Here is a 17,785-nt window from a genome sequence, read left to right on the forward strand (position 1 = left end):
TTGCCACAATATTACATAGCGGCACCTGATCCCAGTTTATATAACATAAACAACTTGTATTCATAGTATGCATTCATGTAGTATTAATCTTTCATATCCAGGGTGTTATAGAAAAATAGTCAGAAATGAAAGTGTGGTGTGAATTTGGCATGATCTGTTATTCTCCTGAGGTGAATTAATTTATAATAATAATAATTTAATAATAAACCAAAAACAGCAATTAACTGTTAAAACTTAAAGAACATACATATTAATTAGGGCAGAAACGATTTAAGTAATTAGAATACAAATAATGTTTTGCCTCTATGCTACATTTAGACCATTTAACTACACACAAAGCATTCTGTTTCCCCACGGACCATTGTTACTGACGCACCACCCGATAAACCCTGGAGTGCTCTGGACAGGTAAACACAGCTGAAAAAATGGAAGTGGTGTGGAGAAGATTGAGGCCAAAAAAAATGACAAAAGTTTTCAAAGTTTGGGATCATTTCAAACTAAAACATAAAGAAAACACGGTACAGTGCAATTACTGTTTTTAAAGTCATTTGTAAATTGATTTTTATATTTTGATGTAATTTGGCAATTAAATCCACTAAATGGGTTTAGTTTTCAGATAGTTTGTATGCAATATATTTCAGCAATAAAAATGTCAATTTTTCTGAAAAAAGAAACAAATGTTCATTTTAAGAGACCTGTCTTATTTTCTCTTGTGTATTTAGTATTGATCTTAAATCAAGAAAAACTTCTTATCTGAATAATCTATGGAACAATCAGTCAAATACTCAGTTACTAAAATAATCGATAGCTGCAGCCCTACTTTTAATATACAGTTTTCGTGGAAGTTGTTTCCTGAAATCATTCACTCTGTACCTCTGCCCACATTTTTCTGTGGGTTGGTTTGGTTTTAGCCATTTTTTGCACCACTGTTATCAGCTGGGCAAAGTTTGCTCCTTGTATCTCCTCCTGTTCATCAGTAAATCATTAATGAGCTTCTTCCCAAGTCTCTGCTGTCAGACAGAGCTCAAACTCATGATTTCACTATGACTAGAACTGTTTGGTCATGGGAATCTTCACAGAACAGTTTGTGTGTAGGTGTGAATTTTTGCCACAATATTACATAGCGGCACCTGATCCCAGTTTATATAACATAAACAACTTGTATTCATAGTATGCATTCATGTAGTATTAATCTTTCATATCCAGGGTGTTATAGAAAAATAGTCAGAAATGAAAGTGTGGTGTGAATTTGGCATGATCTGTTATTCTCCTGAGGTGAATTAATTTATAATAATAATAATAATTTAATAATAAACCAAAAACAGCAATTAACTGTTAAAACTTAAAGAACATACATATTAATTAGGGCAGAAACGATTTAAGTAATTAGAATACAAATAATGTTTTGCCTCTATGCTACATTTAGACCATTTAACTACACACAAAGCATTCTGTTTCCCCACGGACCATTGTTACTGACGCACCACCCGATAAACCCTGGAGTGCTCTGGACAGGTAAACACAGCTGAAAAAATGGAAGTGGTGTGGAAGATTGAGGCCAAAAAATGACAAAAGTTTTCAAAGTTTGGGATCATTTCAAACTAAAACATAAAGAAAACACGGTACAGTGCAATTACTGTTTTTAAAGTCATTTGTAAATTGATTTTTATATTTTGATGTAATTTGGCAATTAAATCCACTAAATGGGTTTAGTTTTCAGATAGTTTGTATGCAATATATTTCAGCAATAAAAATGTCAATTTTTCTGAAAAAAGAAACAAATGTTCATTTTAAGAGACCTGTCTTATTTTCTCTTGTGTATTTAGTATTGATCTTAAATCAAGAAAAACTTCTTATCTGAATAATCTATGGAACAATCAGTCAAATACTCAGTTACTAAAATAATCGATAGCTGCAGCCCTACTTTTAATATACAGTTTTCGTGGAAGTTGTTTCCTTTTATGAGCCATTAAAGAAGCTGAGTTTTTACCTTACCTATACACTGTACAGTACCAGTCAAACGTTTGGACATGTCTCCTTCAATGTTTTTTCTTTGTTTATTATTTTCAACATTATACATGAAAACTGACGGCATCCAAACTGCGGAAAAACACGTATGGAATTATCTAGTAAAGTGTTAAACAATATGTTTTAGATTTTAGATTGTCCAAAGTAGCTACGTTTAGCTTTGATGACAACTTGACAAACTGCATTCTTTTATTGGATTCACAAAGTGGGCACCTGGACTTGTTTTAGATGTACGGGTGTTCATTGAAACTACATATTGTGCTGTTCCAGAAATATCTGTCAGGTTTGCTAAAACCATTCATTTACTTCAATCTTTCTGTATACAGAAATAAAGAAAACCTTTATCATATGTATCATACACTGATCAGGCATACCTTTATGATCACCTGCCTAATATTCTGTTGATCCCCCTTTTGCTGTCAAAACAGTTCTGACCCGTCGAGCATTAACAGCATTAACTTCTTCAGCAGTTTGATCTACAGAAGCTCGTCTGTTGCGTTGGACCACACGGACCAGCCTTCACTTCTCACGCCGCCCATGACCCTGTCGCTGGTTCACCACTGTTCCTTCTTCTGACCACTGCAGACCAGGAACAGCCTATGCTCTGACCCGGACGTCTAGACATCACAATTTGGCTCAGGTCATACTCACATAAATCCTTACACTTGCTAATTTTTCCTGCTTCTAACATATCAAATTTGAGGACAAAATGTTCACTTGCTGCCTAATAAATCCCTCCCACTAACAGGTACCAAAGAGAGATCAAGAGATCAGTGTTATTTAATCATCAGTCATAATGATATAATGTCATGATGTTATGCCTGATCTGTGTATACTGTGTTTTTTTTCCATTTCCCATTAAAGAATCCCTTCTTGATTTCCTGTACACTGACAGTGAGTGAAGGCCAGCCAGAGTCCAGTCATTATGTCATAATGTCATGTCTGATCGGTGTATTTTGCATGTTTAATAACGAGTCTCTCGAGTGTGAGCACTTCATAACAGTGTAAGGGCTTAATGTCAGAAAAGGGAAAAATAGAGGTTGAGGGAATGACCGTAGCTGTTATGGTGCAGGTCACAGTTTGTCTGGTTTTGTTTAAAACATTTTGAAAGAACAAATGGATGACAAATAATTCTTTAGTAATGTAGTTGTGTAGCAGGAAAATAACACCTGAGCTCATGCAGCAGTTGCAAAATAATTTTCTGTCATGTTTTATTGCTTCCATTGCACCTGGTAACGAGGTTGAGCCTATAATAATCCAACACCAAATCATCTGGTTTGATTATGTAATATTAGCGCAGGATCACTCATCATGTTGCAGTCGTCTGCACTGGGCTGGATTAGGTTTGCGCTAAGTTTTAAATAATGAAAAAATGCACAGATAGAGAGCAGAGTCTGCATGAGTGAACTTTCTGCTAATGAAAGAATTATGTCTAATTACAGATTAGACAAACGAGTGGTGAAGCAGGATGCTAAAATGAAGCAATCGGATAGGCTGAATATCCTGTTACACAGAGACATTTTGATGCATTTTCCCACCGATATTGCTGAAGGACCTGTCAACATACAGCTTTGCTATAATGGGGATGCATTAGCATGGCAAGCTTAATGAAAAAAAGTGTAACTGACACAAATCCTAGATCAAATATAGAAAATCAGTGAGTACTCAGGATTTCCTTCAAGGGGAATCGACAAGACATGGTGTAATGCCTCAACTTGTTTTGTACTGCCTTCAGGAAGAGGGATGAATGTCACTTATCCTGATTTTTCAGATTATAATTACAACATTTTTAGGGCTTGTCAAGTAAAGGTCTTTACTTTTTCGACATACATATTGTGTGTGTATGTGTATGTGTGTGTGTGTGTGTGTGTGTGCAGCTTGTATTTTTTTGTTTTGTTTTTTTAAAGAGGCACATTGATAGGACATCCGTCAGCTCAAAGGTCACTGTTCCATGAGCCCATACCGCACATTACAGGAGACTCACGTTCGCAAAGCAAGCATTGCCTTTCAGGACTGTTTCTGCCTGTCCTTAACAACTTGCATTCATGACCTGAAGGTCTGGTGGGTTTTCTACTGGAGGAACATTGAAAAAAAAAAAAAAAAAAAAAAAAAGGGATCTTTAGGTTTCTAATGGACTGGTGTCTGGCATGAGACACTTTTTACAACTGTGTTTAGTCTGAAATGTGGCAGTCATGTGTATACATTTCTAGCTGCATGCTGTTCATAACAGTGACATTAAATTGCACCTGGTTCAATGTAAATGAAAAGTGTATTAATGTCAGCAGCATAAAAATCCAAACAAAAATGAAGACAGTTTCCACTAATTTTTCCATCCATATGTGGTTCTTCCCCAAATTATTACCACAAAGTTGGAGGCACACTATTTTATAGGATGTATTTTCCCTTTACTTAAACTAGGAAACCCAAACCTGTTCCAGCATGGCAATGCCCCTGTGCACAAAGCCAGCTCCATGCAGATATGCTTTACATGTGTTGGAGTAGAAGATCTTGCTATAGAGCTCTGACCTCATCCCTATTATACACCTTTTGAAAGATCTGGAACATTGACTGCACCTCAGGTTTCCCCACCATACATCAGTACCTGACTTTATTAACACCCTTGTTTCTGAATAAACACAAATCTCCACAAGCACTCTCCAAAATGTAGTGGAACATCTTCCCAGAAGGGTGGACGTTATTATAACTGCAAATAGGATTAAATGTGGAATTGGATGTTCAAAAATAGCACCAGTGAATTCTATGGTGAGGTGTCCACAAAATTTTGTTTAATAGTGGAAACACCAAGCAACTTGTAACGACACCAGGAGCTTTGACTTACCGTACTAATTTTAGAGGGTTACACAATTCTTTGGGTACTCAGAAGATTCCAGAACATTGATTAAAAGGTACTTTTGGAAATCTGTAGTTAATTATACACACAGTTTTTTTTATTTTTTTTTATAGATTTGGCTACATAAAACCCTATTTGCAGGTTTTATTTTTTAATATAAACTATAAACATTTTTTTACATATCTGATCACACGTCAATCAATTTTAACCACAATACTAGTCAGTAGATCTCAGGCCTGGAATTCATTAGCGTGCACTGTGCACACTTGTCCATGCACAAATTTCCAAGGACTGTTTAAGGCGGCTGTATTGAACATTTTAAAAGGTAGGCACAAACCCAAATGGAAGGAGAGAACAGGATTTGGAGCAAAGATATCAGCTGTGTCACTGTCCCACACCTTGAACTTCAGGTTCTTGAAGTGCTCTTAAGATGGCAACTGAGAATGGACAAAAGTGAATGAAGCAGTGCTTTGCTTAAGTAACATGACATGGTGGGTGTCCAAACATGGGTGTCTCATTAAAACAAATATGTCAAGCAACATGTTATGTTGTCACCATGACCATTGTTTTTACCTTCTAATTCTCTGGTTGAGAGTGTGTGTGTGTGTGAATGAACAAGTCTGAGCCTTGGGGTTTTTTTTTATGCATTAGAGAAAAGACCAGTGCAGCAATTACACTACATGGACAAAAGTTTGTGGACACCTGACCATAAGATTTGTATGTGGTTTCTGCTGTTATAATAACCTCCAGTCTTCTGGGAAGATGTTCCACAGGTTTATTGTCATCCTGTGACAGGTTTGGGACTCATGTGTATCGAAGATTTTATGCTACCACATCCAGACATCCTGTACAATTGTGTGCCTCCAACTGGAAAAATCAGGTGTCCCAATTCTTTTGTCCATATAACCCCAGCCATTAGGGTTGCACAAGCCTTAGTGCCGGTCCCAAGCCCGTATAAATGGGGAGGGTTGCGTTAGGAAGGGCATCCAGTGTAAAAACGTGCCAAATCAAACATGCGGATGATCCGCTGTGGCGACCCCTAATGTGAGAAGCCAAAAGAAAGTACCGTAGTGTAGTAAAGCTTCTTACAGCAATAAAAACAAATGGAATGAGTTCAAGTGGCATTCCTTTATTGCGAGATGTCGCTAGTATTAAGATCTTTAAAGACTTAGCTTTGGTCCAGTTTCTACATACATTAAGAGGTATTCAAAATGTGCTTTCTCAGGAAAACTACTGAAAGTTTTCCATCCTGGCTAGACAGTCCATCAATAATGTGCATATAAGTAAAAATGAGTACTTCTGAGAAGTAATTACTTTGTTGGTAAAATATCGCTAAATCTAAAGACGCGAAAACAGTCTAAATAAGATTTTCCGACGTAAAATCTTATCCTTCACATACTTGTGCTTCCAGGAATGTTGCATTGCAGTTATACAGTTTTTTAATGACACTCGAATTTATGGATTAAGACTAAAATTTCTGTTTTGTGAAGTTTCACAGTATCTGCTTATAACTAGCTTGTACTATTAATAGCTTCTCTCTGTAAAAGAGTGCAACATTCAATGCTTTTTAACCCTGCAGCTGTAAAATGTTCAGAATATTCCTTAAATAGTGTTCAGTAGTTTATCAGAACAATGCAGAAATGACATTCTTTGGTCTGACTATGTACCTGTATATCGCCTCTACACATACAATGTAGGTTATAAGAACTTGCATTTAATTTTGATCTTATAGACCTGTTGTGTTTTGTCTATTACTTTTTATCTGTATGGTGTATAGTCTGAAATAATAGCAGCAATTAATTAAATCTAGGTTTAGATATTTATACGCATGCATTAGTGCATAAGATTGCATACGGACCGCTCACCGTTACAGAATGTCTGTGAGACTTAAAAAAATAAAAATTAATTTTAACCAACCATTATTTCAGATACTGCTAAAACAGGCACCTTTCTGTGCTATAGACATTAAAACAAGCATTTTAAAAGATTCCAGTTTTTCAGTTCCTCTTCTTCTTCTTGACAGCATGGAGGTTCTGGTCCTTATGAGTAGTGCTCTTTGCAGTAAAAGCCAGTGAGACTTTATTAAACAGAAGAAGAGAGCATGCAATGCCTGCACACAAACACAAAAAAAAGCCAGACTTCTAACTTTACTGCTTCATGCATTGTTGCAGGTAAGATGCACTGATTTCGTTCGGGCGATTTTCACAACAGACATTGTCTCAAAGCAGCTTTACAGAGTTTACCAGTTATGGTGAACGATGTGTGTTTACCCCTGAGAGACTGTGGAAAGGAAAAACTCCCTTAGATGTTATGAGGAAGAAACCTTGAGAGGAACCAGACTCAAAAGGGGAACCCATCCTCATTTGGGTGATATCAAGAGTGTGATTATTGTCTTTAAACAATACAGAACACTGGAGAGTGAGAACTAACATGAGCACTGGAATGTAAGAATATGAGTATTGTCGTTTCTACCGTCTTATACAGTCATTAGCTCAAGTAAAATATTGGCGTTTGGTGGTTAGAAGTGCTCCTCCAGCAGTTATGGTAGAGGTGGTGTATTTAAGTGAATTTGACACTGTTACTGTAATTTTTGGCTACTTTCTCAAATAGAAGCACATTTTTCTTCTCAGCTACATTTATGATTCAACACAAGGTGGTATCAAATTGACTAGTTTTGTAACACGCCAACAGACGGCAGAATAAGGCTGCATGCACAATCACAGGGAGCACCGACCTTCCTAAGTCACTGTGCCAAAATACATTGTCCATCGAAAGCTGTGCAACTGGTGATATTCTGACCATGTGCGTTACCACGTCTGCTATTCTGACCACGTGCACACACTGTCACCAAACTCTCCTTACACGTGAGTTTCTCACCGGAAACAACATAATCTCATTTCTGCACCCACGCTACTCGCCAGATTTGGCTTCTGTGGACTTCACCCTCGTCGCCATTTTGAAAAATATTGGGAGATCAAGCGCAAATCAGTGCTTAACACGCCTCGAAAAGAAGACTTCCGGGACATTTATTGCTGTGCAAGGGGACTATTTTGAAGGTTATAGTGTGCAAACATAGATAAATAAATCTCAAAGAGATCTCATACTTTTTACTACACCATCCATTTTGCACCGCTGTTAAAGATGGCTATCTGCATCTGCTGCCTGTGAGTGATTACTTAGCACTGCTGGCCTTATTTTCACTCCAAAAAGAACTAGAATAAACTTCACAAACCTTGAGAACTAGCTTTTTATGAAGTTGAATAAAAATATGGCCCCTCTTTTAGACTGCGAGGTGCATCAAATCACAGTCCGCTCTGAATATTAAATTATTTATCTATTTAATACTAATGATTCTACTACTTTGCGACATGATAATTTTATTTGTTAATTGAAGACACCTTTTTGAAAGACTGCTATACTACTTTTCTTGTTTTTGACCAACTTCTGTTTCATTCTGGCATGTTGAATAAAATACAAATGAAATCGTACATCACACTTCACAACAGTGTCGTGTTGACCTTGTTAAGTGTGATGTACGATTTCATTTGTATTTTGGAAAATAAAACTTTGACAACAACTAAACTGTTTTTGGCTTTTCACTAACGTGTCAGGTGTTGAGGACAAGTGCCTATTTGAGCCTACGTTTAATATGAGTCAAATACTCAAGTATTTTTAAGATCGGATCCTTGAAGACTTTTACTCAAGTCATATTGGAATTGCAGTATACTTTTACTCAGTTGAAGTATGATTTTCATTTACTTGAACCACAGTTCATATTTAATGATATGTGGCTACGTACAGTGCATCCTGAAAGTATTCACAGTCCTTCACTTTTTCCACATTTTGTTGTTACCGCTTTATTCCAAAATTTATTAAATTAATAATTTTTCTCAACATTCTACAAACAATACCACATAATGAAAACATGAAAAAAGTTTGTTTGAAATTTTTGCAAAATTATTAAAAATAAAAGGAATCATATGTACAGAAGTATTCACAACATTTGCTCAATACTTTGTTGAAGCATCTTTAGCACCATTTAGAGCCTCCGTGTTTTTTTGAGTATGATACTACAAGCTTGGCACACCTATTTTTGGGCAGTTTCTCTAATTCTTCTTTGCAGAATCTCTCAAACTCCATCAGGTTGAATGTGGAGCGTCGGCAGATATTTTCAGATCTCTCCAGAGATGTTCAATCGGGTACAATTCTGGGCTCTGGCTGGGCCACTCAAATGCATTCACAGAGTCGTCCCCTTGCCACTCCTTTGTTATCTTGGCTTTGTGCTAAGGGTTGTTGTACTGTTGGAAGATGAACCTTCACTCCAGTCTTAAGTCCAGAGCGCTTTAGAGCAAGTTTTCATCAAAGATATGTCTAAACATTGCTGCATTCACTTTTACCCTCGATCCTGACTAGTCTGCCAGTTCCTGCTGCTGAAAAACATCCCCACAGCATGATGCTGCCACCACCATGCTTTCCTGTAGGGATGGTATTGGCCAGGTGATAAGAAGTGCCTGGTTTCCTTCAGACATGACGTTAGGCATTCAGGCCAAAGAGTTCCATCTTTGTTTCTCATAGTCTGAGAATCGTTTCAGGTGGGCTGTCATGTGCCTTTTACTACGGAGTGGCTTCCATCTGGCCACTCTACTATACAGGCCTGATTGGTGGAGTGCTGCAGCGATGGTGGTTCTTTTGGAAGGTTATCCTTTCTCCACAGAGAAACGCTGGAGCTCTTTCAGGGTGACCATCGGGTTCATAATCCCTAATAAGTCCCTTCTCCCACGATTGCTCCGTTTGGCCAGGTGGCCTGCTCTTGGAAGAGTCCTAGTTGTTCTAAACTTCTTTTACTTACAGATGATGGAGGCCACTGTGCCCACTGGGACCTTCAAGGCTGCAGAAATGTTTCTGTACCCTTCCCCAAATCAGTGCCTTGCTACAATCTTGTCTCTGAGGTCTACAGACAATCCCTTGGATTTAAACGCTTAGTTAGTGTTCTGACATGCACAGTTAACTGTGTGCCTTACCAAATCATGTCCAATCAACTGAATTTACCACAGGTGGACTCTAATCAAGTTGTAAAAACATCTCAAGGATGATCAGTGGAAACAGGATGCACCTGAACTTAATTTTGAGTGTCATGGCAAAGGCTTTGAATACTTATGTACATGTGATTTTTGTTTTGTTTTTTATTTTTAATACATTTGCAAAGATTTTAAACAAACTTCTTTCATGTTGTCATTATGGGGTATTGTATGTAGAATCTTTAAGAAAATAATTGAATTTAATCCATTTTGGAATAAAGCTGTAAAATGTGGAAAAAGTTGTCTTGTGAAAGAAGCACTGTGAATACTTTCCAGAAGCATTGTACACTGTAATCACAATATTACAAATGTACAATGATACAACCTTAACGGCTTTATCTGTGTAAAGCTGCTTTGAGACAATATCCATTGTAAAAAGCACAATACACAAACTGTATTGAATAGAATAATGGTATAAATAAATAAAACACAAGAAGCTGTTTCGAAGAATGTCCAAGCAAGAAAGTGTCTCACCTAAAACCGGTCCCAGCCAGTAGACCAGGCTGTTCTTTAGGAACGTGCTGCCACTGCAGGGGAACTGTGCTGAAAAAGCAAGAGCTGGATTGAACACAGCTCCTGTTGTACTGCCACCTGAAGAGAAACACAGGTCAGACTGAATTACTGGCAAACAGAAGGCTGCAGTGAGGTATGCCCATGTTCTCTACTTCACTGTTGCCAAAACATTTCCTCCACTCTCACCGCTCACAGCTTTGCTCTCAACATGGCCTGACATTCCTCTGTCAAGATTATCACCAAGCAATATTTGATATGCCCCCCAAAAAAAGAAAACTTTGTGACCTTTTGCACAGGCTGTTAAAGGTACAGGGTGGAGCAGGGAAATTTTGGAACTTGGAGTTTGTGACCCTAGGACGTGGAGCAGTGGAGTTATGTGCTTGAGTGTTCATTGTAAAACCATTTATATTCTCTTCTTGCAGCACTTACACCATGACCATTATTATAAAAGGTTTTACAGCAAATGTTCACTGCGCACCACTCCACTGCTCTAATATAACTAATGGCAAGGGGTTCTAATTAAGCTCTTACTGGTTCCAATCAACTGCCAATGCAAGATCACAAATTCCTAGTTCCAAAATATCCTGTTTCCCTGCGCCACACTGTACGTGCCTCACATTTCGAGTGGATAAAGCTATTAAAACACTGTTGCTAGGGGAAACATCTTCGCAGAGCATAAACTAGGTGAAGATTGGGGTGTGCACTGTAATCGACTGGATGTCATACGTTTCTAAGCAACCGACTAGGACAAACCAAAACTCCTAACTTAGAATTCCTACTAAACTCTGGAAGTGGTTATAATCGACAGTAGCATCGAAATTAAACAAAGTAACCTTTAAGTAGCAGTTATGTTGTATGTGATAAAACTTTCTTTTGGCTTCTCCCATCAGGGGTCGCAACAGTGGATCATCCGCATGTTTGATTTGGCACGTTTTTACGCTGGATGCCCTTCCTAACGCAACCTTCCCCATTTATCCGGGCTTGGGACCGGCACTAAGAGTGGCTGGGGTTGGTTCCCTGACCGGGGATCGAACCCGGGCCGCAGCGGTGAGAGCGCCGCATCCTAACCACTAGACCACCAGGGGACCTTATGTTGTATGTGATAGTATTTGCAAAATATCAATGGGGCAGTGGGGGCGTGGCCGAGCATCGGTTTGTGAATGGACAAGCAGTAAGAATCGCACACCTGCTGAATGTATCTAATCAGTGTTCTCGTTTGGAGTGAGCGGTGCAAAAAGGATAAGGGAATTGAGAGAAAAACGCTTTAGAAAGAGAGATACAGAGAGAGTTGTGTGTGTGTATTGAAACTGCCCCACTGTTCTTCCTTCCCCTGAACCGTTTGCTCTCCTAAACTGGTGCCAAAACCCAGGAAGGAAAGCAGGGTACACCACATGGAGTCTTCACCGCTGGGTGAGCTGGTAAAGGTGATCGTCGAACTCCAGCAGACCCAACAGGGGGCAGGGGAGAAGCTCCTGCTGCCGCAGTCCCAACACCTGCAGCACAGACCATTTACGCTCCATGAGGCTGCAAAAAAAAGACGAAAGTGGCTGCTGGACGAGGTCCGGAGTGTTGACGAGGTCCTCAATCTCATCGTACTGGAGCAGTCTGTGCCAGCATCCGGCGTTGTTGGATAAGGCTGTCCAGCTGGCTGGAGACTACTTGGCTGCATACCCAGGGGTCGCGACCCCTTGAATCATCCTTGAATCTAAATGCTGGTCATCTGGCACCTCCCCTACCCTCTCTGATGTTTCATCTCCCTGTGTCTGTGTGTTCTGTTCTGCAGGTGGGTATCTCCTTGATCAATGCCCCGTGATGGAGTTAGGGGTGATAGTCCGACTCTCCGAGCTAATACAGGCTGCCTCCGATTGAGCTGGAGCGTACTGCATACCAGTGAGTATCAAGACTGCCAACAGCCCGTATCCACCAACACCTGGTTCGGTGCGAGGCTTTGAATACTGCACGTCGGGTGAAGGTAAAGTGTGTGACCAAGCGGTAAGAACCGCACACCTGCTGGGAATGTATCAATTGGCAAATTGCTGTAGTATAAATGGAATCAAACAACGGTTAGGAAATTACGGCTCCCACCACACCACTGTTGATTTGTTTTTTTCTGTAACAGCACAGCCATATAATCGTTTATTTCTTACTTATTAACACTTTGCTCATTTATTATTAAAGTGTAGGCTACAGTAAAGTCTATATGTGAGCTGTTATTGATTATTTCCTGTTTTTTACACCACATGAAGAGTGGACTTTGACCAGTGATAATGCACCTTAAAAATATAGTATGTAATGAAAAAAAATTCAGACTCACTGACTTATGTTTTAATCTATTTATGTAAATGAATATGTATTGAATTATTCTCAATAGTCTATACTCTTCATTTCAAGTGCTGTATAAGATAACACTCATGTCATTGATGCAGCAATCTGTTATACTGCATTTCTGTATAACACTATTGTATAACATAACAGTATATCAGCACTGAATCAAGAAAATATGCTAAATTAAATAAATATGAATATATTAATTATATTAATAAATATTGGGGAAAATAAAATACATGCATTCAAACAAACAAAATGTAATACTACAAATTAATAAATACAGTTACATCCAAAAAAAAATGAAAAGACACATCAAATCAACACCTGGTCTCGTACTGTATAACGCAACCCGGAAAAACTATCGGTATAGTTTTTTCCCGATAGTTCCAGCAATCAACTATTGTTGCCGACTAATCGGTTGACCTTTAATGACGATAATGCTTTTACGAGGGTGGACTGATTCCGATTGACACCACTGTTGTGAAAAGCACTGCCTACCACTACAATATTTATCTAATCTATCTATCTATCTATCTATCTATCTATCTATCTATCTATCTATCTATGACGTAATGCATGGTGGGATGTATTTAAAACCGAGATTACACCATTTTGGGGCTACTTGAGTTAGATTTCCGAGCTAAAGGCCACTGGATAGATAGAGACACACCTGCATACACCACTGTAGTGATCACCGCGGCCACAGCGTGCACTCTGTACTTCTCTTCCACGCCGCGCGTCAGTGTCGCTGCGGCGTGCACGACGAAGGCACACGCGAGCTCCGCGCCCGCGGCCCGCAGCGCGTGCACGTCATCGATCGGGCTCGCGCACGCGAAGCCGGAGCGCGCGTGGCGCTCGTGCAGCTCAGAGAGCGCGAAATCCCACGCGCGACGCATCAACGGACCCGTCGCAGCGGCCGCCGCGAACTGGCACGCGGCCCTCAACAGCGCGCATGTGCCGCCCACCGAGGCGCACCAGTAGCGCTCGAGCAAGGCCGTGGGGTTGCCGGCAGCGCCGCGGAACGTCAGCGCGTGCACCACCGACACTACGTAGGTCAGACTCAGGGCGATCCCGGGCGCGTCTTCAGACAGCAGCCTCAGCTCGTGAGCGCATGCGCAAAGCTGGATCGTAGAAATGATCTCAGCCGCGTAGATCCCGCGATCTCCCCCCTTCCTCCTCCTGGAGAGCAGAACCACAGCCGCTTTCCTTGCGATTTCGCAGATAAACACGATCCCCACGAGCATACACACAGACACCGCCACGACCCCCATTTCTACCGATCCAGGTCACATGTGAGCCAGATCTCTCATTGCTATCGGTTTAAGACCGGTTCGGCAACTTGGTTTACGCTTTTTAATCTGAGATAGCCCCGCCCACCTGCTCTGTGTTGCCAGGTTTGTGTTAACGAAGCAAATAACAATAATAATAATAATAATAATAATAATAATAATAATAATAATAATAATAACGATACATTTGTATTACTATTAGATAATAATTAAAACAAGCAATAATTAATAAAGTTTACATATAGTTTAATGTTTGTAGATTTCTAAATTTTTTTAAATCAGTAATTTTGTGTTATGTGTTTGATTAATTTGTTAGTTTGTTTATTTGCTTGTTTTTGTGTATTATTTTGATTTTTTGCTACCTTTCTTTTCCAGGTGTAAATTTGTTGAAATTAAGACTACAATAGTAACCACATAACCTGTTACCTAGCAAAGAAAAATGGATGATTGATATTTGTTTTTATTCTGAATTAAATATAATTTTCTTCGAAATGCTGCTTTATGGGAATGTTTCTGATCAATGAATTATAAACCACTGTATTCATTTAGAAACATGCAAGCCTGGATTGAATTGCAGAGATCATGTATGGCTGAATTCGATGTTTCTAAAAGTCTAATTTCACTTGAATGTCTTTTTAGATTTTAGAATGGTATATTAGACAGCAGTCTCCACCTTTATTATAAAAAAAAAGAAAGAAAAAGACCTTTTGTTTTTTTTTCCCAGTACACTGCCAGAGATTGTACAAACACATTATATCTGTCTGTAAAATCTATTAATTTGCATTGATTACATATGGCAGATCATCTTATCAAGATCTTATCTCATGTATACAACTAAACCATTGAGCGTTAAGGGCCTTGCTTAAAGCAGGCCAAGCAGCAGTTTGGTGGCACTGGGGTGGGATTTGTACTCAAAACTTTTCAATCATCAATCAGTCAATTCCAATGTCTTAATTACTGATCTACCATTTACACTATAAGAAGAAGAGAAAAACCCTAAAATTGAAGCCATTAAGTATTCAGAGACTATATAAATATGCTATCTTGAAAAAAAAAAAAAATCTAATACCTAATGTTCTTTTAAACTATCATGCTAGCGTCAAGTTTTGGTGCATAACCTAAGATTCTCAAACGCCGGATCTGGCAACACACCGTCCCACGTGGAACTTTAAATATCAGGAATGGTTGCTGAATTTTAAAAGGAAAATCCTTTCAGATGAATAAATGTATTCTCCAGACAAAAATCTGGAGTAAGAAGAATAATCCAAAAATCGATCATAAGGTGTTGCACAAACTGTACAAAAACTGAGACTTACAAAATATACTGAGAAGTTCCAAAATTCATTACAAAAATTCACAGATTGTACTTTTCACTCAAAAACATCACTTGTAATATATAAACATGTATAATTATAGCTGCCACTGTTTCAGTGTATCGTTTACAATTTGTGCAAATGATAAATAAAAGACTGTGGACTTATTTGAAGACTGACTAAAAGACATATCTTTTGCCATTTGGGAAACATCATTTTATTATTTTCAGTAAGGAACATAATCCATCAATATAGTAACAAAACACACAAAGCAAATTTCACTCCATATTAAGATGTTGTCCTCAATCACTTGTGTTGTGAACAGGACATTCTGCATGTTTAATTTTATTTAAAACATTTTAATCATTATCATGATTTTAGATTTATGGAAAAGAACACTACTGTATATGAGTTCCCTGTTTAGGAGTGTATTTGCTTAACTCTTGCTAATATTCTGACTAATGATTTGTTGGTAAAACCATAAAAACTTAAAATGTTAATATCTTGCTTTTTGAAGCCAAAGAGTGTACAGTAATATGCTGTAAAACAAATTAAAAAATAAATAAAAAGAATGACAAAAAAGTAGGAATTTCTACATATATCACTTATATATATGACTTTATTGGCATGAAATTGTCCTGAGTTCTTGTAATGTGTTTTACTCTACAGTAAATTATAATATGTGAAAATGTAGTAACATTAACTTGTAGTAACAAGAACCACAGATGGCTGGAAAAGCCAAGGGTGCCAATATCTTTGCTCATACGGTGTAGATATGTTTATATATTAGTGTTTTGGGGAGTGGTAGCTCCAGCGGTTAAGGCGCTGGGTTACCCATCGGAAGGTCAGGGGTTCAAGCCCCGGTATCGCCAAGCTTCCACTCTTGGGCCCTTGAGCAAGGCCCTTAACCCTCTAAGCTCCAGGGGCACCGTATCATGGCCCGACCCTGCGCTCTGACCCCAGCTTCTAAACAAGCTGGGATATGCGAAGAACAAATTTCACTGTGCTGTAATGTATATGTGACAAATAAAGGCTATTCTATTCTATTCTAGATTCAGTTTGCCCTCATTCGAAGTTATAGTATATGCAATTTTTTCTTCCTCTATATTTTTTTGTGGTCAGTTTCTGATTGTGATGCTGATGGTGTTGGTGATGGATATATAAGTAAAGTTATTTCTATCAAGCAGTTCCAGTACAAGGGCCTACATAAAAAAAAGTGATTAATCATCATTATAGAAAATATGGCAGATTTACAGTACACTACTACTGTAAAGTGGGGTATCCACGATTTTTGACAGGGGCAACATTGTTGATAAAAAATTGTTTTTGTGTTCGTCTACAGTTGAACCGTTTATATGCTAGTAAAAACGTGAATCAGTGCAAACTAATTTTGGGGTCTTCCTGGGGGCTTTGAGTTCTCAGAAAGTCATGTGTTCAATTTACATACATTTATGGCATTTGGCCATTTGGCCAACTTTCTTACAACTTACAACCAAGCAGTTGAGAGTTAAGGGCCTCGCTCAAGGGCCCAGCAGTGGTGCTTGGTAAATGAAATCATGACTTCCGATCAGAAGTTCAAGATATTGAGCTATCACGTCCCAGTGTTCAAAGTTAGTTTTACCATGGTTGGGTTCTTCAGCAAGACAGTTGTTACAGTGTCCTGCATTTTACAAATGTACTGGATGTTTTATATTATAATTTGTATTATAATATTATCAAAATGTATAGCACACTACTGGAAACATTCGCTCCTCTGCAATTATAATTTTTTTTGAACAAAATTTAAATATATTAAAATAACATTGCATTAATTTTAATATTACAATTTATTTAGTGTTAAATTTTAATGTTATTTTGATAACACTTTTCCCTTTAATTTTTTTTTTAAGTTTTGTGCAGCTTTTTGTAGAAAGCAGTTGCTCCATTCAATGTTGATGAGCTTCAAACAGTTGATAAATAGTTAGAGAAATGCGGTGAACCCATACATTTGGTTGAATTAAAAATGTAAACAGTTAAACCATGTTATATCAGGAAACTTTACAAGGAATTGTGTCACAATATAAAGTCAGTGTGGCTTAAAGCCTGCTTAAGTGATGAAGATTTAGGTTGTGAAAATATTGTATATTTGTTTTAATGCATTTTAAGGGAAGACAAATTGTAGATAATGAATTTAATCCACTTCAGTAGAAGGAAACAACTTCCACATAACAAAATGTGGAAACGGTGAAGCAGTGATATATATATACATATATATAGTGCATCTGGAAAATATTCACAGTGCTTCCCTTTTTCCACATTTTGTTGTTACAACCTTATTCCAAAAATGGAATAAATTCATTATTTCCCATAATGCTCATAATGACAATGTAAAAGAAATCTTTGCAA

General features: G+C 38.2%; 1 protein-coding gene and 1 long non-coding RNA gene across 2 annotated transcripts; one reads left to right on the forward strand and one right to left on the reverse strand.

Annotated features, from left to right (window-relative positions):
- Positions 1-5,988: 5,988 nt before the first annotated feature.
- aqp11 (aquaporin 11) lies at positions 5,989-14,187 on the reverse strand. The gene is made up of 3 exons (XM_046865156.1): positions 13,469-14,187; positions 10,432-10,548; positions 5,989-6,989 (listed from the first exon to the last, which is right to left on the reverse strand). Exons 1-3 carry the CDS (start codon positions 14,067-14,069, stop codon positions 6,877-6,879), a joined length of 831 nt encoding a protein of 276 aa, XP_046721112.1. The 5' UTR covers positions 14,070-14,187; the 3' UTR covers positions 5,989-6,876.
- Positions 14,053-14,579, forward strand: LOC124396145. The gene is made up of 2 exons (XR_006927733.1): positions 14,053-14,192; positions 14,463-14,579. It is a non-coding gene; the product is annotated as an uncharacterized LOC124396145 (long non-coding RNA).
- Positions 14,580-17,785: the final 3,206 nt, after the last annotated feature.

Source organism: Silurus meridionalis, chromosome 13, assembly GCF_014805685.1.
Source record: "Silurus meridionalis isolate SWU-2019-XX chromosome 13, ASM1480568v1, whole genome shotgun sequence".
Lineage (NCBI taxonomy): Eukaryota > Metazoa > Chordata > Actinopteri > Siluriformes > Siluridae > Silurus > Silurus meridionalis.

What these genes read in the sequence shown, in the direction of transcription:
- aqp11 (XM_046865156.1), bottom strand. Translation starts at nt 14,069, where the DNA reads ATGGGGGTCGTGGCGGTGTCTGTGTGTATGCTCGTGGGGATCGTGTTT. An exon ending in CACTACAGTGGTGTATGCAG is followed by an intron (nt 10,549 to 13,468) that starts GTGTGTCTCTAT and finishes GTTTCTCTTCAG; the next exon opens with GTGGCAGTACAACAGGAGCT. An exon ending in CTGGCTGGGACCGGTTTTAG is followed by an intron (nt 6,990 to 10,431) that starts GTGAGACACTTT and finishes GTTTGTGTGCAG; the next exon opens with GCATTGCATGCTCTCTTCTT.